General features: G+C 43.6%; 1 protein-coding gene and 1 long non-coding RNA gene across 8 annotated transcripts in view; one reads left to right on the top strand and one right to left on the bottom strand.

Annotated features, from left to right (window-relative positions):
• BRSK1 (BR serine/threonine kinase 1) overlaps positions 1-18,036 on the top strand; it is a 662,917-nt gene that overhangs the window by 384,736 nt on the left and 260,145 nt on the right. For all 7 annotated transcript variants that reach the window (XM_063942812.1, XM_063942813.1, XM_063942807.1 and 4 more), the window contains one exon: positions 5,400-5,494. Coding sequence is in view for 5 of the 7 variants with exons in the window: in XM_063942807.1 (XP_063798877.1) it covers positions 5,400-5,494 (95 nt within the window). In the remaining 2 variants the exon portion in view is untranslated. The remainder of the gene's footprint in view (positions 1-5,399; positions 5,495-18,036) is intronic.
• Positions 1-18,036, bottom strand: part of LOC134966236 (uncharacterized) — a 105,451-nt gene that overhangs the window by 57,438 nt on the left and 29,977 nt on the right. The window lies entirely within an intron of this gene.

The raw sequence follows: 18,036 nt of genomic DNA, 5'->3' as shown, positions 1-18,036 counted from the left end.
TAGGTGCCGGTACTGTGACTAGCGGTCTCCTAACCACCGGTCACATAACTACATCCCGTTATCCTATATGTAAGACAGTATATTCTTATGATTATTGCAGTTATTGTTTGTCTTTGTTTTATCCTCCACTATAATGTAACTTTTATGGTATAATTTACGAGGAAGCACAGAGAATGCAAATGTTCTATTCATGATATCAGTATGTGATTTATTAAGCAAATACAGTGAATCTTTGGAACGTGCATCTGTCATGCTTTGTGTGGGGTTATGCCAGTGTTTTATTCTGACTGCAGAGTAGCATCTTGGATCATGATCACACATATAGTACACAACTAAACACAAGCTACAATGCAATCAGTCACTATTTTTATTGTGCTCAATGGAACAGATATGTCATATTTGTCACATTGAACAAGTTGAATGTAGAAATCAGATTCTGCATTTACCCCCCTAGATAGTTGTCTATGTACTTGGCTTTTGTCTACACAACATCATGAATCCTAATAAGAAGTTGATTTATAGTTGCAACCAAGAATCTTAATTAGCCCTGCTCCTTTGTACATTTGCTTATACTTTCTCTGTATAGTTGCAGCACATTTTAACATTCAGGGCTGTTTCTAGACAAATTGGCTCCCAGTACGAGCAGTAAAAAATGCGCCCCAACCCCTGCCATGGACATTGAAAAATGCCCCCCCCCCCCCCCCAGGCATAATAAAAACCCCTATCTTGAGCGCTCCCTGTGAGGGGGCATGGCAGTGCTAAGATGGGCGTGGCCTCGCAGAGAAAGACTACCTTACACTCCATTTTTTGCGCCAACTTTTAAATTACCTGCTCGTTGTCACGGGTTTCATGTGCTGGATATCATGCTCATTGCCACGGGTTTCATGCTCTTGGTGTCATGCTCGTTACCAGGGGTGTGTAATGCTTACTGCCAGGGTGTTCATGCTCGTTCCCAGGTGTGGGTAATGCCCGTTGCTAGAAGTAATGCTCGCTGCCAAGGGTAATGCTCATTACTAGGGGTGTAGCTGCTATCCTGATCACCCTCCTCCCACCCATGGTACTCCGCTTGCGGGGCGGAGTTTCACAAAATGACGCGGTTTTGTCGTGACGTCACGATGCAAGCGCGTCATTGCGCAAAATTCCACCCCGAGTGGAATACTATGGGAGGGAGGAAGGAAAGCAGGTTAGGAGCCAGAAAGTGCCATTGCGGGTGCCCCGTGCTCTCCCGCTGCTACACAACGCACTGTTACCATTCTATAAATATTTGGGAATAATAATTATTATGCACTATATATTTTTTCTTTTAAATTATGTATGTCGATCTGCACTAGTTTGTCACTAATGGGTATATTTACCGATATTACTTTTACTAAAATTCTGTGAAAATGGGTGTTTTCACACCACTTTCATATTATTTTGGTATCACCTAAATGGGCAATTGGAGGAGAATTTGTAAAATTATCCTCCAAGCCCTTAACTCTGCATTTTTTTTAGTAACCATATTGCATTACCCAAACCTGTAATGGGAAATGTGATCTGCTTGAATTTACTAAAATTACATACTAATAAAATACTGGAGGGAACCTTGTGATAAAAATGCTATCTTCAGATAGCGTTAATAGAGCTTCCTTTTGGTTCCCCTACTCCTGCACAGCCTTCTCTGCCTGCTAGCAGTGAAGACAGAGCTTTGAACCAGCCCGTGTCTGATAAAAAAAAATAAGATAAAAAATGATGAACAGAGGGGATGTAGTAATGTGACCGGCGGTCAGGAGACCGACGCCGGGATCCCGTCCTCTCACAATTCCGTCAGTCGGCATGCCGACTAACAGGGACTATTCCTGCTGGTCCCACGAACCCAACCAGTACAGAGCTAATACTTGTAGAGAAGGGAACCAAGGAGAACTCTAAACTAAGCTCACAGCTGCACACATATATTCTTGGGCCTGACATATTTAACAGAGCTATTATTTAAAGTGGAATTATTATTTGAACTAATTCTTTGTTAACAAGATGTATAATGGTCTCATTCCGTGCTTTCAACTAAATATAGGCCTCTCATTTAGCTTTTAAATGAAGTATCTTTATCTAATGCCATACTTGCCACAATGATGCAAATCATTGTGAATTACATAATCAAGTCCCCACTGAGGATGTGTTTAGATCCGTAGGCTGGTGTACTCTCTGGAGTCCATAAGAGATCCACGATATTCATAAGTCTCTTGGACATCCCTGGAGAATGGGCAACTACGTCTCATGCATTTGTAAAATTCTGCAAACAAGATGCTTTTATGTAACAGTCATTGGTATAATCAGGTTTATTTAACCGTCTTTTACTGTGAATAAATGGAAAATCTGTCTATAATTGGAATATGGTAAATGTGATCATATACAGAGCCAAAACACTCTTTCTATTTAACGGGCCTGTTCTTTAAAGTAGGTGCAAAATTATTTTTCACCTTTAAAAAGAATGAAGTAACGTACCCATTCAATGTGAAGGCAAGCAGGAGATATCACGGTTATAACCTGCTTGCCCGGTAGACCTGATACTGTACATCACTAGTAGGGTGACCTCTTTTCATCCACTCTCAGCAAGTTCTAAGTCACAGGGTTTGTAGGGGCATATAGATGAATATGCCCCTTATAACTGATAAATGTAAATTGAACATGTTCTGCATCTGATTAGAGTCTTATACTCCAAGATGGCAATTCAGTACGGAGCAATGTGCCTCCAGACATTACCGTGTTCTATAGCTGTACTTTTTAATACAGAAGAAAATCTTCTCTCATTTTCCTCTACACTTCTATGGGTTGCAAGGAAAAATGACCAAAGTAATTGGTCTTGGAGTGCCTTTACCCAACCATTCCCTCCCCCAAATGTCTGTGATTTCATAGGACAGTCGCTAATTACCTTTGTAAAAATAAAGTCACCTAAACACTGGGAGCAAAACCAAGACTGATTGTAGCTGTGACTAATTCTGTGAATAGATTATGCAATTATCAATCCAATCTGCGGATTTATTGGCAGATGCCTACAAGTTGGTAGGTGAGTAGCGTATGTGGACAAGGAAGTTAGACCACACGTTGGCTCCAAAGAGTGTGGATTAGTAGATTTACACTAAAAAGGTCTACAGTCAATAGCTCTACCACTAATGGTAGACGTGCATTAGGTCGACAGGGTCAAAAGATCGACATAAAAATGGTAGACATAATTTTTTTTGTTTTTTGTGGTGTTTTGTCACTTTTCTGCCACAAACAAGCACTATCAGTGTACCGCGTCCCCTCGTATGGTTCGCTTCACTCGCCATGTTTCGGCACAGGTTACTATTCCCAGTTGTAGTCCACGAGGATGGTAAAGTATGAAAAAGATGAAAGAATTAAATTTATTTGAAAAAACTTGTCTACCATATGTATGTCGACCATTATCAGGTCGACCTTTTGACCTTGTTGACCTTTTGACACTATCAACCTTTTGACCATGTCGACCTTTTGACCCTGTTGACCTAATGCATGTCTACCATTAATGGTAAACCTATTGACTGTAGACCTTTTTAGTGTAGATCTATAGTCCGCATACCGGCTTCAAATCAGAGTAGGTTTTATTGAAGATAACAGGATACAGGTTATAGTAGATAAACAGTCAATATGATAAGGTATCAATCTCTCCTGGGCTAAGTACTGTACGGCCTTATAGCATTGTGATGTTCCAATAATACGGTGACAGGCTTGGGCATATGCAGAACTTTTTATAGAGTCAAATAAACAACATGTGCCTGTAGTCTAATCAGCATGACCTTTAAGTCTGGTGACTCAGACATGTGACGTTCTTGTGGCTGATGAGTTATGCACAATAACACAGACGTGATGTTATTGTGGCTGATAAGTCATGCACAATAACACTAAAGGTGCAAACACACTAGGCGATACGCTCCATGAGCAATATCGCCTAGTGTTTTCCCTACCCTGCCGGCAAAAGATATCGTTCAGTGATGTCATGCCGTGGCCGGCCCTTCCATGCAGCTTTGGATGATAAGTCCAAATTGAGCTGCATGCACAGGCGATACAGGAGTACGATAACGATGCCCGGTACCGCACATCGTTCATCGTCTGAAGCATACACATTGGACGATATTGTAAACTATATCGCTTACAAGGGTAAAAATTAGCTTTTGTTGACAATATCATCTAGTGTGTATGCACCTTTAGCTAAGAGATAGCTTGTAGTGTTTAATCATACAGTATATCTAATAACTATATGTCAACAGGATTATCGATGGATCTGGACAATAATCGTATAGCCACAACTGACCATAAATGATTAGTCTGAAGGACATGCCGTATCATCCGGTATGTCCGACAGATCCGATAGTTTGTGAGTTGCAAGACGGCCATATCGGGCAGTGTCTGCTGCACCGGGCAAAGCAACCAATGTTTCTCCTGTTCCTTCACAGGAGAGAATGTGGGAATGTCTCCCTAACAGAGGAGGAAAGCAGATCTCTCACAGTGTATGACCGCGACATCTGCTGGGTTCCAGGATGTCATATAAAATGTCCAGCATTAGAACTAATAACTTTTCCTATCTTTAATCAGAAATGCTATGACACGTGAGACTATCTTAACTACTTTAAATGAGTCATTGAATCTATATAATTTACCCACTGGTAATGTAAGGGATAATTTAGCAAAACTGTATGCACAGTACCTCACTACTAACATTCACTGAGCTGACTGCAGTTAAAGGGTTTTTCTGTCTATCAACGCTAAATTTATTTTTTGCCTGTGTAATGGGTAGTAAGCATTTCAAAGCGTAAAATACCTGATCACTGAGAACAATAGCTTTCATAAAGCTACTGTACAACATTTAAAATGGTCTCACTATATGGAGGCATGCTCCATTTAACCCTTTGGTTGGGGTCGTCTTCATCCATCATTACCAGAATGCAGGTGGGGGTCCAGCAATGCAGGACAGAGAACTCTCACAGCTGGTAAAGTACCTGTGTTGTAAAAGGGGCTCCACATTATACTGACTGTAGCACTTGCCCATTCATCAGCAGCACCCACTACACAGCTAGAACACGTTACCTGTCCCAAAGTAGTCACTTGTCTCTTTGCTGTCAGCACTGGCCGCTCTTTATTGAATCCAGTAATTGTGTGTCATATAAAAAAATACACATAGGGCTGGGGGATGGGAGAATGCTAAAAAAAAGAAGTTGTCCTCACATAGAGATGTCTAAAGGCAGCTTTAGCCCTTATTAGAAATCTGGTACTCCAAATGTTAGAGAACTCTTGTCATACTGCAGAGATGTGTATGTATGTCATCTGATCCAATTCTCAATGCAAAGACTCAGCGTGTTCAAGTTGCTGATGGTTTCTTACAATGCACATTTTTTATGTCTTCACAGGTTTGGTTAAACTAGGCGTTCACTGCATAACCGCACAGAAAGTGGCAATAAAGATTGTAAACCGAGAAAAGCTTTCAGAGTCTGTCTTAATGAAGGTAGGTGCACTCAGGCCAAGCATTTTATATAGTCGTTGTATGTAATACCTCCTGACGCACACAGATTGCTGCTGGGAGTGAGTGAAACTAAGAGGACTGTCTCAGGGAGCAGATCGGGGCAGAAAAATGCAAGAACTAATTAAAATTAGAGATGAGCGCCTGAAATTTTTCGGGTTTTGTGTTTTGGTTTTGGGTTCGGTTCCGCGGCCGTGTTTTGGGTTCGAACGCGTTTTGGCAAAACCTCACCGAATTATTTTTGTCGGATTCGGGTGTGTTTTGGATTCGGGTGTTTTTTTCCAAAAACACTAAAAAACAGCTTAAATCATAGAATTTGGGGGTCATTTTGATCCCAAAGTATTATTAACCTCAAAAACCATAATTTACACTCATTTTCAGTCTATTCTGAATACCTCACACCTCACAATATTATTTTTAGTCCTAAAATTTGCACCGAGGTCGCTGTGTGAGTAAGATAAGCGACCCTAGTGGCCGACACAAACACCGGGCCCATCTAGGAGTGGCACTGCAGTGTCACGCAGGATGTCCCTTCCAAAAAACCCTCCCCAAACAGCACATGACGCAAAGAAAAAAAGAGGCGCAATGAGGTAGCTGTGTGAGTAAGATTAGCGACCCTAGTGGCCGACACAAACACCGGGCCCATCTAGGAGTGGCACTGCAGTGTCACGCAGGATGGCCCTTCCAAAAAACCCTCCCCAAACAGCACATGACGCAAAGAAAAAAAGAGGCGCAATGAGGTAGCTGTGTGAGTAAGATTAGCGACCCTAGTGGCCGACACAAACACCGGGCCCATCTAGGAGTGGCACTGCAGTGTCACGCAGGATGGCCCTTCCAAAAAACCCTCCCCAAACAGCACATGACGCAAAGAAAAAAAGAGGCGCAATGAGGTAGCTGACTGTGTGAGTAAGATTAGCGACCCTAGTGGCCGACACAAACACCGGGCCCATCTAGGAGTGGCACTGCAGTGTCACGCAGGATGTCCCTTCCAAAAAACCCTCCCCAAACAGCACATGACGCAAAGAAAAAAAGAGGCGCAATGAGGTAGCTGTGTGAGTAAGATTAGCGACCCTAGTGGCCGACACAAACACCGGGCACATCTAGGAGTGGCACTGCAGTGTCACGCAGGATGTCCCTTCCAAAAAACCCTCCCCAAACAGCACATGACGCAAAGAAAAAAAGAGGCGCAATGAGGTAGCTGTGTGAGTAAGATTAGCGACCCTAGTGGCCGACACAAACACCGGGCCCATCTAGGAGTGGCACTGCAGTGTCACGCAGGATGTCCCTTCCAAAAAACCCTCCCCAATCAGCACATGATGCAAAGAAAAAGAAAAGAAAAAAGAGGTGCAAGATGGAATTATCCTTGGGCCCTCCCACCCACCCTTATGTTGTATAAACAAAACAGGACATGCACACTTTAACCAACCCATCATTTCAGTGACAGGGTCTGCCACACGACTGTGACTGATATGACGGGTTGGTTTGGACCCCCCCCAAAAAAGAAGCAATTAATCTCTCCTTGCACAAACTGGCTCTACAGAGGCAAGATGTCCACCTCATCTTCACCCTCCGATATATCACCGTGTACATCCCCCTCCTCACAGATTATCAATTCGTCCCCACTGGAATCCACCATCTCAGCTCCCTGTGTACTTTGTGGAGGCAATTGCTGCTGGTCAATGTCTCCGCGGAGGAATTGATTATAATTCATTTTAATGAACATCATCTTCTCCACATTTTCTGGATGTAACCTCGTACGCCGATTGCTGACAAGGTGAGCGGCGGCACTAAACACTCTTTCGGAGTACACACTTGTGGGAGGGCAACTTAGGTAGAATAAAGCCAGTTTGTGCAAGGGCCTCCAAATTGCCTCTTTTTCCTGCCAGTATAAGTACGGACTGTGTGACGTGCCTACTTGGATGCGGTCACTCATATAATCCTCCACCATTCTATCAATGTTGAGAGAATCATATGCAGTGACAGTAGACGACATGTCCGTAATCGTTGTCAGGTCCTTCAGTCCGGACCAGATGTCAGCATCAGCAGTCGCTCCAGACTGCCCTGCATCACCGCCAGCGGGTGGGCTCGGAATTCTGAGCCTTTTCCTCGCACCCCCAGTTGCGGGAGAATGTGAAGGAGGAGATGTTGACAGGTCGCGTTCCGCTTGACTTGACAATTTTGTCACCAGCAGGTCTTTCAACCCCAGCAGACCTGTGTCTGCCGGAAAGAGAGATCCAAGGTAGGCTTTAAATCTAGGATCGAGCACGGTGGCCAAAATGTAGTGCTCTGATTTCAACAGATTGACCACCCGTGAATCCTTGTTAAGCGAATTAAGGGCTGCATCCACAAGTCCCACATGCCTAGCGGAATCGCTCCCTTTTAGCTCCTTCTTCAATGCCTCCAGCTTCTTCTGCAAAAGCCTGATGAGGGGAATGACCTGACTCAGGCTGGCAGTGTCTGAACTGACTTCACGTGTGGCAAGTTCAAAGGGCATCAGAACCTTGCACAACGTTGAAATCATTCTCCACTGCACTTGAGACAGGTGCATTCCATCTCCTATATCGTGCTCAATTGTATAGGCTTGAATGGCCTTTTGCTGCTCCTCCAACCTCTGAAGCATATAGAGGGTTGAATTCCACCTCGTTACCACTTCTTGCTTCAGATGATGGCAGGGCAGGTTCAGTAGTTTTTGGTGGTGCTCCAGTCTTCTGTACGTGGTGCCTGTACGCCGAAAGTGTCCCGCAATTTTTCTGGCCACCGACAGCATCTCTTGCACGCCCCTGTCGTTTTTTAAAAAATTCTGCACCACCAAATTCAAGGTATGTGCAAAACATGGGACGTGCTGGAATTTGCCCATATTTAATGCACACACAATATTGCTGGCGTTGTCCGATGCCACAAATCCACAGGAGAGTCCAATTGGGGTAAGCCATTCCGCGATGATCTTCCTCAGTTGCCGTAAGAGGTTTTCAGCTGTGTGCGTATTCTGGAAAGCGGTGATACAAAGCGTAGCCTGCCTAGGAAAGAGTTGGCGTTTGCGAGATGCTGCTACTGGTGCCGCCGCTGCTGTTCTTGCGGCGGGAGTCCATACATCTACCCAGTGGGCTGTCACAGTCATATAGTCCTGACCCTGCCCTGCTCCACTTGTCCACATGTCCGTGGTTAAGTGGACATTGGGTACAACTGCATTTTTTAGGAGACTGGTGAGTCTTTTTCTGACGTCCGTGTACATTCTCGGTATCGCCTGCCTAGAGAAGTGGAACCTAGATGGTATTTGGTAACGGGGGCACACTGCCTCAATAAATTGTCTAGTTCCCTGTGAACTAACGGCGGATACCGGACGCACGTCTAACACCAACATAGTTGTCAAGGACTCAGTTATCCGCTTTGCAGTAGGATGACTGCTGTGATATTTCATCTTCCTCGCAAAGGACTGTTGAACAGTCAATTGCTTACTGGAAGTAGTACAAGTGGGCTTACGACTTCCCCTCTGGGATGACCATCGACTCCCAGCGGCAACAACAGCAGCGCCAGCAGCAGTAGGCGTTACACGCAAGGATGCATCGGAGGAATCCCAGGCAGGAGAGGACTCGTCAGACTTGCCAGTGACATGGCCTGCAGGACTATTGGCATTCCTGGGGAAGGAGGAAATTGACACTGAGGGAGTTGGTGGGGTGGTTTGCGTGAGCTTGGTTACAAGAGGAAGGGATTTACTGGTCAGTGGACTGCTTCCGCTGTCACCCAAAGTTTTTGAACTTGTCACTGACTTATTATGAATGCGCTGCAGGTGACGTATAAGGGAGGATGTTCCGAGGTGGTTAACGTCCTTACCCCTACTTATTACAGCTTGACAAAGGGAACACACGGCTTGACACCTGTTGTCCGCATTTCTGGTGAAATACCTCCACACCGAAGAGCTGATTTTTTTGGTATTTTCACCTGGCATGTCAACGGCCATATTCCTCCCACGGACAACAGGTGTCTCCCCGGGTGCCTGACTTAAACAAACCACCTCACCATCAGAATCCTCCTGGTCAATTTCCTCCCCAGCGCCAGCAACACCCATATCCTCCTCATCCTGGTGTACTTCAACACTGACATCTTCAATCTGACTATCAGGAACTGGACTGCGGGTGCTCCTTCCAGCACTTGCAGGGGGCGTGCAAATGGTGGAAGGCGCATGCTCTTCACGTCCAGTGTTGGGAAGGTCAGGCATCGCAACCGACACAATTGGACTCTCCTTGTGGATTTGGGATTTCAAAGAACGCACAGTTCTTTGCGGTGCTTTTGCCAGCTTGAGTCTTTTCAGTTTTCTAGCGAGAGGCTGAGTGCTTCCATCCTCATGTGAAGCTGAACCACTAGCCATGAACATAGGCCAGGGCCTCAGCCGTTCCTTGCCACTCCGTGTGGTAAATGGCATATTGGCAAGTTTACGCTTCTCCTCCGACAATTTTATTTTAGGTTTTGGAGTCCTTTTTTTACTGATATTTGGTGTTTTGGTTTTGACATGCTCTGTACTATGCCATTGGGCATCGGCCTTGGCAGACGACGTTGCTGGCATTTCATCGTCTCGGCCATGACTAGTGGCAGCAGCTTCAGCACGAGGTGGAAGTGGATCTTGATCTTTCCCTAATTTTGGAACCTCAACATTTTTGTTCTCCATATTTTAATAGGCACAACTAAAAGGCACCTCAGGTAAACAATGGAGATGGATGGATTGGATACTAGTATACAATTATGGACGGGCTGCCGAGTGCCGACACAGAGGTAGCCACAGCCGTGAACTACCGCACTGTACTGTGTCTGCTGCTAATATATAGACTGGTTGATAAAGAGATAGTATACTCGTAACTAGTATGTATGTATAAAGAAAGAAAAAAAAACCACGGTTAGGTGGTATATACAATTATGGACGGGCTGCCGAGTGCCGACACAGAGGTAGCCACAGCCGTGAACTACCGCACTGTACTGTGTCTGCTGCTAATATATAGACTGGTTGATAAAGAGATAGTATACTCGTAACTAGTATGTATGTATAAAGAAAGAAAAAAAAACCACGGTTAGGTGGTATATACAATTATGGACGGGCTGCCGAGTGCCGACACAGAGGTAGCCACAGCCGTGAACTACCGCACTGTACTGTGTCTGCTGCTAATATATAGACTGGTTGATAAAGAGATAGTATACTCGTAACTAGTATGTATGTATAAAGAAAGAAAAAAAAACCACGGTTAGGTCACTGGTATATACAATTATGGACGGGCTGCCGAGTGCCGACACAGAGGTAGCCACAGCCGTGAACTACCGCACTGTACTGTGTCTGCTGCTAATATATAGACTGGTTGATAAAGAGATAGTATACTCGTAACTAGTATGTATGTATAAAGAAAGAAAAAAAAACCACGGTTAGGTCACTGGTATATACAATTATGGACGGGCTGCCGAGTGCCGACACAGAGGTAGCCACAGCCGTGAACTACCGCACTGTACTGTGTCTGCTGCTAATATATAGACTGGTTGATAAAGAGATAGTATACTCGTAACTAGTATGTATGTATAAAGAAAGAAAAAAAAACCACGGTTAGGTCACTGGTATATACAATTATGGACGGGCTGCCGAGTGCCGACACAGAGGTAGCCACAGCCGTGAACTACCGCACTGTACTGTGTCTGCTGCTAATATATAGACTGGTTGATAAAGAGATAGTATACTCGTAACTAGTATGTATGTATAAAGAAAGAAAAAAAAAACCACGGTTAGGTCACTGGTATATACAATTATGGACGGGCTGCCGAGTGCCGACACAGAGGTAGCCACAGCCGTGAACTACCGCACTGTACTGTGTCTGCTGCTAATATATAGACTGGTTGATAAAGAGATAGTATACTCGTAACTAGTATGTATGTATAAAGAAAGAAAAAAAAACCACGGTTAGGTGGTATATACAATTATGGACGGGCTGCCGAGTGCCGACACAGAGGTAGCCACAGCCGTGAACTACCGCACTGTACTGTGTCTGCTGCTAATATATAGACTGGTTGATAAAGAGATAGTATACTCGTAACTAGTATGTATGTATAAAGAAAGAAAAAAAAACCACGGTTAGGTCACTGGTATATACAATTATGGACGGGCTGCGGAGTGCCGACACAGAGGTAGCCACAGCCGTGAACTACCGCACTGTACTGTGTCTGCTGCTAATATATAGACTGGTTGATAAAGAGATAGTATACTCGTAACTAGTATGTATGTATAAAGAAAGAAAAAAAAACCACGGTTAGGTGGTATATACAATTATGGACGGGCTGCCGAGTGCCGACACAGAGGTAGCCACAGCCGTGAACTACCGCACTGTACTGTGTCTGCTGCTAATATATAGACTGGTTGATAAAGAGATAGTATACTCGTAACTAGTATGTATGTATAAAGAAAGAAAAAAAAACCACGGTTAGGTCACTGGTATATACAATTATGGACGGGCTGCCGAGTGCCGACACAGAGGTAGCCACAGCCGTGAACTACCGCACTGTACTGTGTCTGCTGCTAATATATAGACTGGTTGATAAAGACATAGTATACTCGTAACTAGTATGTATGTATAAAGAAAGAAAAAAAAACCACGGTTAGGTCACTGGTATATACAATTATGGACGGGCTGCCGAGTGCGGACACAGAGGTAGCCACAGCCGTGAACTACCGCACTGTACTGTGTCTGCTGCTAATATAGACTGGTTGATAAAGAGATAGTATACTACTAATATTATATACTGGTGGTCAGGTCACTGGTCACTAGTCACACTGGCAGTGGCACTCCTGCAGCAAAAGTGTGCACTGTTTAATTTTAATATAATATTATGTACTCCTGGCTCCTGCTATAACCTATAACTGGCACTGCAGTAGTGCTCCCCAGTCTCCCCCACAATTATAAGCTGTGTGAGCTGAGCAGTCAGACAGATATATAATATATATAGATGATGCAGCACACTGGCCTGAGCCTGAGCAGTGCACACAGATATGGTATGTATGTGACTGAGTCACTGTGTGCTGTGTATCGCTTTTTTCAGGCAGAGAACGGATTATAAATAAAAGTGGTGGTCACTGGTCACTATCAGCAAAACTCTGCACTGTACACTACTGAGTACTCCTAATGCTCCCCAAAATTAGTAAATCAAGTGTCTAAACGGAGAGGACGCCAGCCACGTCCTCTCCCTATCAATCTCAATGCACGTGTGAAAATGGCGGCGACGCGCGGCTCCTTATATAGAATCCGAGTCTCGCGATAGAATCCGAGCCTCGCGAGAATCCGACAGCGTCATGATGACGTTCGGGCGCGCTCGGGTTAACCGAGCAAGGCGGGAAGATCCGAGTCGCTCGGACTCGTGAAAAAAAACATGAAGTTCTGGCGGGTTCGGATTCAGAGAAACCGAACCCGCTCATCTCTAATTAAAATATGTTAATAGTCTTGCTGCAGAATGATTCTTCCATGTTTGCAGGATTAAGTGACAATTGGCCTGATTCAGATGTGTATGAAATGCCGATATTGGCACAATGACGCAATTATACACCAGCGCATGCATCATGATCGCCCTGCACACATGCCAAGGTATTTTGCAGTGATGCTTGCAATTAGGAATCAACTGCAAAAGATTGACAGGAGGAGGGCGTTTTGTGGAAAACATGGTGCCAGCGCCTTAGTCCCTGCAGCCAAGGGTGTAGCTACCATAGGTGCAGGGAATGCTGCTGCTATGGGGCCCAGAGCTAAGAGGGGCCCACTTTCACTGTCACAGTTACATGTATTATATACATTTTACACCATTGGTATATACTGTACATAGTGGCCCTCACAAACTTTTGCCTTAGGGCATACAATATAGTTATTCCCCTGGATATACTCATTGTAATGTGGTTTAAAATGAACTGGAGGACAATATAATGTTACATAATAAGACCTGGGGCACTGTAATGAGGCATCATATGAACTGGAGACACTGTCAAAATGTGAATTGGGGGAACTGCGTGGCATAGTATATACTGGCAGCCCCTCAATGTGACATTCCGTAAACTAGGGCACTACTATGTTTCATAAAATAAATTAGGGCACTACTATGTGGCATAACATTAACTAAGGCACTACTATGGTTCAGAAAATGAACTAGGGCACTATTATGGAACATAAAATTAACAACTGCTGCAGAGAAGTGTCTCTCTAGAAGCATTGGGATGGGGGCCCCTTCAAAATGTTGCTATGGGGCCCACAAAGTTCTGGCTACACCCCTGCCTGCAGCCATTCTACGTGTCCACGGAGACACTCAGATGGTCAATTATCAAAGGATCTGTGACCACAACTGTGTGTGTAAGCAATTGTTTATGTTAGCAAGGCCACCGGTGGGAGTCTCAATATATTTCCATGTGTTGGCAGCATTAGAATATTATTGCTTACAGAATCACAGCTGCAATTGCATTAGCATTCACATCTGAATCAGCCCCAATATTTGGCTTCTATAGTGTACTCTACTTGATAACAAATATATGTGATTATTTATGTAGCTAGATGTGTTCTCGTCAGCTTTAGTGGGCTGCCCACACATATATAGATTGACTTTAAACTGCAGGTAGCAGGCGGCTAATTGTTAATATGTGGACAACCCCTTTGACTACTGCCTGACAATACCATATATAAATGAAGGCACAAGCAAAGCCTGGCTGCCATTTGTTAGCAGAGCCTATAAATGGTGTTGGTATGGGAGACCCTCTTAGCTAGTGATGAAACTAAGCTGTCAGGATGATTTGACTTTTATCTGCGGCCAACCAGGGCCGGTGCTACCATTAGGCAGTTTTAGGCATGGGGGTGCCACTGAATCCTCCTACCACAAAAATGAAGGATGTCTTTGAATGAGACACCCTTCATCTACATGATGTTAGCGGTGGCTGCGTGTCTTACCAGCCGCAGCTGCCACTATCCGCGCACTTTGCCCCTGCAAATCTACTCTCTCAGGTCCGGAGCAGACTGGCCACACACAGTACTGACAGTCACATGACATTTCAGATGCTGTGATGCAGCCAGCGCTGCCTGTTGCTCTCTCCTCCCCTTCCTTCCCTGCTGCACAGTGTAATTAGTATTGTGGGCGAGTCGCTAAAGTGCTGTCAATATTGTATGGCGGTCACAGTAATGCTACTAGTATTGTCTGGTGTTCACTTAAATGTTCTCCGTATTGTATGGTGGTCACTTAAACGCTCTTAGGCTGGGATGTAAGGAAGTTCAAGTCCATCGCCTGTGTGTGTTGCCGGCCGAACTCAGATGTTTTTTTTAAAGGGGCAATCATATACAAGCTAAACTATGCCTTGTACATAATTGCCTGTGTAAACAAAGTCGGAGTTTTTACGGCATCCCGCACGGCCGCCGAATTCAGACTTCATTACATCCTGCCCTTAGTGCTCTTAGTATTACATGGTGGTCTTGTAGACAGTGTTAATGTTTTTGTTATTATTGTTAAAGTATTATTATTTATATCATTTACGGTATTAATAAATCTAAAAAATAATATATTTAAAGAAATCAATTATTTATGTGAGCAACTGGGCATTGGGGTATTATGGGAAGCAAGGGCGATATTGTGCAGCATTGCCTAGGGTGTCTAAAAACCTTGCACCAGCCCTGCTGCAAACTGTGGGGCAGTCTTGGAGCAGGCCATTTTTTATGCCACTCATCGTATGCCCAGTTCGCACACTTCAGTGAAGCCTGAGCTGTTCTTTTTAAATGGCTTCTAAAGATGGCATCAGACAGGAGGTACTCCATGTCAACTAATGCTACTGTAAGTCACTTAAATGACTTTCACGTTATATATTGCTGCAGGAATCAAGGCAGGGTATCTAAAAAGGTCCCATCTGCACAGATCTCATAAATTTAAAATCTAAAAGTTAAAAAAAAAAAATTTAAAAAGTCAAACAAATAATAATATAAGACATAATAAGTTATCTCCCTTCCGTATCATTTCCCACCCCACTAAAATGATGTCCTGTGATATGAAATTATTTTGAATCACTGTTCCAAACCTGTAAAAAAAAACAACAACACAATTTTTGTTCACAGACTATTAACACTAAGGTTTTGCAAACATGGATGATGTACATGTGTGCAGTCGAAATATGCCTACAAGTAAAAAAAAAACCTAAAAGAAAACAAAATGAAACCTTTTAACACTACAATATATACAAATGTTTCTACTGTAGATCCTATAATTGTACAACTTCTTGTACCAATTTGGTTTCCTTGTGCTCAGGAGAGCTAGCTAGTAAAATCTGGGTGTACATTTCTGGAGTTGCACTAATTGACTAAATAACAAAGAGTACCTGTTTTTCCTATATGAAGAAAAAATAAAATATATTTAGGACAGCTCTCCAGTAAATGATGAGGATGTCTTTAAATACAGTGCTTTTGTTTATTTGTCATTTTTAAACCTACTCAATGACAATATGAAATGCATTCCCAATGCCTAACTTCCCACTGTAATCTGTCTAGCTAGTCCATTTTTTGTGACAAACAAGCCTCATGGTAATAACTGTTGCCTGTAACCTGACTTCCTGTCACTGGCAAGTGGTAAATAGCAAATTATACAGGTATTAGACTCACTTGTCAGTTGCCATCAGCAAAAATGTTATGTTTACAAGTAATGTGTTTTGACCAAAATTATCAACTAACACGTCAAACCTTGGTATGGTATGAGCTATTGAAGTGCATGAAATCATTGCAAAAACAAATGGTCCCATCTGGTTTTTGAACCATCACAATAGGACTTGACCATTCACTGAAAAGTTCTTTAATTACCTTCAACTTTAAGAGCTTGGCTATTTCCTTTTTATGGCTACCCATCACACTTCAGGAATCATATAGGACTTGACTTACACCCACCCCCAGAGGCCACACACTATCATGATGAATGAGCCAGATCTGTCTCAGAAGAGTGGAAAACACATTAATATTCCTTTCACACTGCGTCTTGCAGGGGCGAAGTGGCCATGGGGCTGACCAGGAAGATTCCTGGTAGGCCGCCATGTCTGTGCGGGCCTTTTTTGTGTTGTCATGTAGCTCCACCGTCCACATGACAGACAGCCCACCACACTCATTACACTACATTGTCCCCACTCATCCTGTTACTCCATAACTGCATACAGCAACTCTGCCATCCAGCAGTGATGCTGCCATGATTACACAGTATATTATACTGCTTGTGCTGCTCATGTCTGTACACTTCTACAAAATTTTACAGGGGTCACTTTAGTTCCAAATCTGCCCCTGGTCTCATACACAACTGCAGCAAAAGACGCAAGGAAGGCCGCAATTGCATGCAATCAGGCCCTATGAGGAGGGATTTCACCCTCCTTAAGACACCCCACACCCTCATCAGACCGCACCCACTATAGTGCTGTTTTCATAAATTTCCTGGGCTGGTATTCCATCCCAAAATGCCCCCTGGTTTTAGGCTTATTTTTTTCTGCTCAAGAGAAAGACTGAAGTCAGTGCTACTTTTCTATCACCACCAATACCACAATTCCAGTGTTTCCCATCTTTCTTTTTAAGGAGATTTACATGTTATGACCTTGTTGTTGAACTGGGTGAGGACCAAAAGTTTCTGAGGCACTTTAGTTAGCCTAATTTAGGTTCCCAAGATGCCAGCTATTCCCACCTTTCCTTCATCATACTGTATGTAATATCCCTCTAAAATGTCTTTACAATTTAAAGAAGGAAAAAAAATCTTTCCCACTCTTTTATTTTTTAAGCCGTCTTTATTCTTCAGCATGTTACAGGATGTGATTACATTACTCCATGGGCCCATCAGTGTAAGGGTGGTATGCTACAGTGTGCTACATTTTTACCACCAATAACAGAGACAGATCCTTTATACATTTCCACTGATATGTCAAGGCCTCTCTCACTATCCAAAAGTAAGTTAATAAAAGAACTATCTCTTTAGAAGTAGATTAAGAAGCAGTATTTGTCAAGTGCACTGCCTTTGTGTAAAGTGTGGCTTATTCTAAAAGTACAATACTAGCTGATTATTCTAACAGACTAACAGGATCCAAGCAGGGGCGTAGCCAGAACTTTGTTGGCCCCATAGCAACATTTTGGAGGGGCCCCTGTCCCAATGCTTTCTAGAAAGACACTTCTCTGCAGCAGTTGTTCATTTTATGCCCTATAATAGTGCCCTAGTTCATTTACTGAACCATAGTAGTCTTTTTAATGTAATGCCCCATAGTAGTGCCCTAGTTTCTTTTATGAATCGCAGTATAGCTTGAGTACACCCTACAGTATATCACATTTCAGAGCTGCTAGTACACATTATGCCGCACAGTACCCTCAATTCACATTATGATATATGTGCCTCATTACAGTGCCCCCATTCATATTATATAACATTAAAATGCCCTCCAGCTCGTTTTATACCACACTGCAATGAGCAGGTCCAGGGGCATACCTAGATATATTGCAGGCCCCAAGGAAAAAGTTTGAAAGGACCCCTACGTACCA

Source organism: Pseudophryne corroboree, chromosome 10, assembly GCF_028390025.1.
Source record: "Pseudophryne corroboree isolate aPseCor3 chromosome 10, aPseCor3.hap2, whole genome shotgun sequence".
Taxonomy (NCBI): Eukaryota; Metazoa; Chordata; class Amphibia; order Anura; family Myobatrachidae; genus Pseudophryne; species Pseudophryne corroboree.
Note: the sequence above shows the minus strand (reverse complement) of the source record. Positions and strands in the feature narration are given on the sequence as shown.